Genomic DNA, 5417 nt, shown 5'->3' on the forward strand with positions numbered 1-5417 from the left:
CCCCTCCCCAGGTACTTCCCCAGCCTGCAGGAAAGGGTCGGAGGGGAATAGTTGCCTAAGCCAGGTTTAATGAAAGCCCATCTTTGCTCTTCACCAGCGTCTCAGGCCAGAGTAAGCCTCGGAGGCAAACTCAGGGTGGATGGTGAAGCTGCCTCTCTGGACTCCTCCTGTCAACTGGAAGTGGCTCGTGTCCCACCTAGGAGAGCAGATAAAGTTATCAGCCATGGGAGGACGAAACTCCGGTGAGGAAGAGCAGAAAACCTCCTTCTGGCTGCCAGCATTGCTTAGGGGTGAAACACGCAGCTGCCCCCATCCACTTTGGTCTGTGTCCTTGGGTGCTGAGGCCAAAGTGAAGTCCGGGAAAAAGAGCTGAAGAAGAGGTCCCTGGCATTGCCATCTCAGCAAGCTCCCACCCTGCAAACACCCACTATCCTTTTCCCTATCATTTTCCTAAAACCTTAATTCCCAGTCATGCCAGTCAGGAAAATCTGTGTCAATGGAGAGGACTTGGAGAGACACCTCACCAAGGCTCAGGTACAGGGACATTTATGAGGAACCCAGTGCTCCCTGTTTGTTCTCATTGTTGTTCGGTTTTAGTTTCTGGGCTCAGGAATTTAAAGCCAATCACATGTTTTCTGCAAAGCTTGAAGCCTAATTTTGGGCCGCAGGGGGTTGATGCAGTAGCAGAGTGATGATTAAGCTGGTTGAACAGCCTCCCCTCTCCCTTCGCTGCTTCGCCAGGGCTGAAAAAGGCTGCCTCAGCAATGGAGACATCCTAAAGGTAAACACGTGGGGATTAAAAGGTGCTGCCAGACCTGCAGTGGGTGAAGGACAGGGCTGATTACCGCATAGCGAACAGCGTGACCAGGGAACAGGTTCTTGGATAAGAAGAGCAAACAATAACAATGAAAATTACAAAAGAAGCACCGTAATGGCCCCAAAATCTAGGAGATGCTAAGCTATATGCAGCCAGGCTCAGGGGTGCCAGCAAGAATTCATGTGCCGTACAGTCCCCAGGAATGCTGTATGAGACTTGCCCTGGGATTGAATTTGTCAGCTGCTTCTCCACAGGTAGCAACAAGATGCTTCACAGCCCAGCACCGCAACAGTGTCCTGCCCAACCTGGTCACGTCCTCTTAGCCTGCGAGACGGAGGTGCCATCACGGCCTGCATGGGTGCCACAATAGGACCTGCTACCCCTGGGGGTCTGCAGTCTGCACCATCGTCCCCAGAATAACCCTCCGAGAAATTTTGCGTGAACACCTAAAGAAAAGGGAGCAAGTGCCTGGCTGGCATTAGGAAAAAATGACAGGTTTTTCCCTCAGGGCAACCGGCTTGGAGCGCTCCCCCCACTGAATCAGTCTGCACCTATGGCTCCTGTATGAGAAGGTGGGCTGGGGGCGATGTGTAGACATACACAATATTGCTGTGGGGCTGTACATGCTGCATGGTGTACTCCTGCAAGAGACAAAGGAGGTGGGGTGAGCGGTGGCCCTGAGGACAAGGGTGGTCATGTCCATCCCAACTCCAGGTAACCCCTCCCCACCCAACCACAGGCAACCCAGCCCATCCCATCTCAGCCTTACATCCCTCTCCCCTGAAGCGCAGAGGTGCCTGCTGATGGCAGGGCCCTCATCAGCGGAGTAGTCCATCTCTCGCAGGCAGTAGTGGCGCCCAGAGCAGGGGCTGTAGTAGCCCTGGAAGGGCCCCCTCCTCGCCGCGGTGTACATGGGCAGCCTGTGCAGCGTGTCGGTGGCCACCTCTCCCTCTGCAAGAGGAAGGATGGCAAGGGTAAGGGAGAGGAGAACCAGCTGGCCTGTCCCCGGATGGTCTCCAGCACAGGCACAGCTACAGCCAGAGTACAGGGACAGCGTGGGAGTAGTTACCACATTGGTAGAGGCAGGGGGGTTTCAGGGGGCACAGCATGGCTGCGCTGTGCGGGAAGGTCTCCATCCTTGTCTCCTGCAAGGAGTGACGGCAGCCCTTGCAGGATTGCCACGTTTTGCTGCAGAGCTCAAGGTGCTGGTGGCACCTGAGGCAGATCCAGTTGGAGGGTGTCAAGGGGGCTGGATGCTACCTTGGGCCGGGGACCCTTCCAGGCTGCGCTGTTGTAGGGACCTGCTCTCCAGGTGATGTGTTTGTCCTCATTGACAAAATACGGCTTGTACTTCTCTGCAACACACAAGTGACAGACTGGGGTGTCCTGCGGTGCTGCGGACGTGAGGGGATGGCCAGAGTCCTGACTGTTCCCCCTTTCCCTGGAACATAATGCCATGGGGCCAGGGGGCATGGCAGGGTGCTGTTCCTGCCATCCAAGGTAAGGATCTGTGATGGAGGTGACACCCACCACTTCCAGGTCATCAGTCACTCGTCCCTGCCCACACAGCCTTGGTCCCCGAGGGTTATGGGGTGCCAGGAGGGTGTCCCCCAGGCAGTACCTACCTCCTGGGGGTATTTAGGGGCCACCAAGGAAGAGAACCCTGCGGAGATGCCTGGGACAGGGATAGTGTCAGTGCAGGGATGGGGACGGGTGGCTGCGACAAAGCCACAAGCACAGATGCCAAGGAGGGTCCCTTTGCCAGTGTTGGGGGGGACACAGGATGGAAAAATGGCCATGAACAGAGCCACTGCTGGGACCCTCAGCCCCCTGACCCCATGAGAGTGTGCCCCATGTGACACAGGGGGACGGAGAGCTGGGACCTCAGCAGTACCTTTGGACCCGGCCAGCCGGTGCTTCTCAGGCCAGTAGGCAGCGGTGTTGGTGTTCCTGTAGCGCTCCTGCATCGCTGCCTTGATCAGCACCTCGGGCTGACCTTGGCTCGCTGGATTTTGCACTGGAGGCATCCTTAATCCCTACAGACAGTGGGGAGTGGGGAGAGACGCTCAGGTCACACGGCAGCGTCTGCCTTTGTGGCTGCCAGGGCGCGCGGTGAAGCCGATTACCGGGCAGGGTCTAATGCTGGAGGCGCACTTGGGGATCTGAGCACCAAGGCTCCCCTCACCGCGGGTGGGCATGGGGATCGTAGCGGCACCATGACACCGCGCCCCCTCCCCCCAAAACGGGGGATAGCTGGGCCTCACTGGCTCCTCTCCCCCTGCACCCAGGGTGTCCATGGGCATCCGAGAACTTTGCAGAGTGGGAGATGGGGTGGGTGCAGTGGGACTGTCAGGTATGGAGCCAGAAGAAGCTGCGAAGGGAGTTACAGGACCAAACCGATGTCCTACAGCTGGCAGACTCAGAGGGCTGGGCTCTGCGGGCCCAACGGGTGCCCTGGTTGCACGAACCGTTTCTGTCCCTGCAGCATGTTGACATCCCTCTCCATGCCCTCTGCTGGCTCCCTCATTATAATGCACACGCTAACGAGGCTGCAGGAGATGAGTTGGCAGCGTGCTTTGCATCGGAGCCTGCACGCTTGTTGGCCTGTGTGGTCAAAGCTGCAGGTCCCACAGACACCTCCCGCAGTGAAGCCACGACTCAGGGATCCCTCCTCTGCCAGGACCAGGGCTGGGAGGGGTTTTTGGGTGCTCAGGTTTCCCGCAGTGCTTCACCCGTTTCCCCCGGCATGAAAGGCCCCCCAGTCAGAATTAAGCTGAGCCTGAGGTCTGTGTGTCAGGGCAGCTCCCAGGGCTACCCGATCTGTCCCCCTATTCACCACCGTGTCACACAGCAGCCCTGGGCTGGGCTCTGCCGCTGCCTCAGTTTCCCCATCCTCAGCAGATCCTGAACCCTGTGCACTCTGAACCCTACTGATGTACAGGGCTGACGTGAGAGCTTGTGCTGGTGACATGAGGGCTGCCAGCCCTGAGAACCCAAAGCCAGTGCAGGGTGCAGCCCCAGGGGACAAGAAGCCAGTGAGTGAGCACAGCCTGTGGGCGTGTCAAACACTTTCCTAACCAAGGAGCACGACCCTCCCCATTACATATGTGCAGCGAGGCACCCCGTGAGTCCCTGTGCTCCCCCTTCCCCCCAGCACCGAGCATCTGCAGCTGAGTAGGGGTAGAAGCCCTGAGGGTCCCTCCTCCCATGGCATTTACCTGCGTCACAAACTTGTTTTCTTTCCAGAGCTGCGGAGTCTGGTCTCGGAAGATCTTTTTGACGGAGCACGGCGGGCGGTAGGAATCGGTGTAAGTGCTGATGGGGGTCTTGTGCTTCTTGGAGAAGTGTAACATGGCGCAGCAGCCCACCAGGACTGCAGCACTTGGAGCTCCAAGGGGTCCTGGGGATGTCCCACTGGATGAGTAGCACTGTGTGGAGCTGGGGGCCTACAGCCCACACAGGAAAGGGGCTGGTGCCACTGTTGGGGTGGTACTTACGTGATGTCATAGTGTCATAGTGTGACAGCAGGCGGATTTGGTGGCTGTCAGTCCCATAGCCATGCTCCTCCAGTTGTAGCCTAGGACGCAGGAATTGCTGCCTGCATCACTTCATGGGCTGCACGGGTTCCCCTCATGCAGGCAATTACCTTAACAATGGCAGGAAACCATTTCAGCTGGTGCTAGTCAAGATAATGGGAGGGTTTTTTTTGAGGTGCAGGAGCAGCGGTTGTAGCTTTTCCATCCCCTTTCTCCCAGATTTCCTTGGAAATCCTGCAGCAAGCCAGCTGCGTGCATCACTGCTGCCGGTCACCCTGGTACAGCACCAGGCACCACTGTCCCAGCCTGCTGGGGCTGATAGGGGAATGGTTGTCTGCTCTGCCTCCCCCTTTTAATTAAAAAACTGGATTTAGGTGATCCCTGGTGCGTTGTTTTCTCTTCTGCCCTCAGTGATGGGGTCTGCACCCAGAGTGAGCGATACTCACATATCACAGTGCAGAGAGGCAGCTGGGTTATGCCAGGGAGGGATTTGCATGAGCTGGGCTTGCTTTTCCCCAAGCTGGGGGCTCAAGCAGAAATCCCTGACCCTGCCGAAACCTCGCTCTGGCCTGGCTTGTCGCCCAGTGCCAACCCGGAGCCCTGCACTGCGCTTGACTCCGGCCCCTCTGCGGTCACGTTTTTGGAGACACCTGGTGAAGACCCATGTCCACCTTGGCAGGGCGGATGGTAACCCGCCCCCCGGCAGGGCTGTAGAGCCCTGCTCTGCTTGCTGTGGGCGACCGTGGGGCTGGGCAGCCTGGGGCACCCAAACGCCTCCAGGCAAACATGATTAATATGCTGTTAGAGACAAAATGAGGAAAACAAGCTGCCCTTGATTTTCACATCCCACTGGTCTCTGCTGAGCCAGGTTTAGGCTCTCCATCAGCCCCGTCCTCTCCTGGGAGCCAGTGGGAAGCTGTGAGGGAAGGGTGGACATGGGGGTGCCTACCCCCCACCTCAGCTCCATGGGCTTGGAGCGCCCTAGGGCACAGATCTGGGGAGCACTGCCCTGTAGAGAGGTGGAGTCCAAGCCCCTTGGTTATGGGGGACTAATTCTGCACTGG

At 57.9% G+C, this 5417-nt stretch overlaps 1 protein-coding gene across 1 annotated transcript; it reads right to left on the bottom strand.

The window, feature by feature from the left end:
* Positions 1–1368: 1368 nt before the first annotated feature.
* Positions 1369–4170, bottom strand: LOC104505753 (chromosome unknown open reading frame, human C9orf24). Its single transcript, XM_010146447.1, has 6 exons — positions 4036–4170; positions 2712–2853; positions 2078–2172; positions 1887–1962; positions 1587–1768; positions 1369–1458 (listed from the first exon to the last, which is right to left on the bottom strand). The coding sequence occupies exons 1-6, from the start codon at positions 4168–4170 to the stop codon at positions 1369–1371; spliced, it is 720 nt and encodes a 239-aa protein (XP_010144749.1).
* Between the last annotated feature and the right edge of the window lie 1247 nt (positions 4171–5417).

The sequence above is a fragment of the Eurypyga helias genome, unplaced genomic scaffold (assembly GCF_000690775.1).
Source record: "Eurypyga helias isolate BGI_N326 unplaced genomic scaffold, ASM69077v1 scaffold28652, whole genome shotgun sequence".
NCBI lineage: Eukaryota > Metazoa > Chordata > Aves > Eurypygiformes > Eurypygidae > Eurypyga > Eurypyga helias.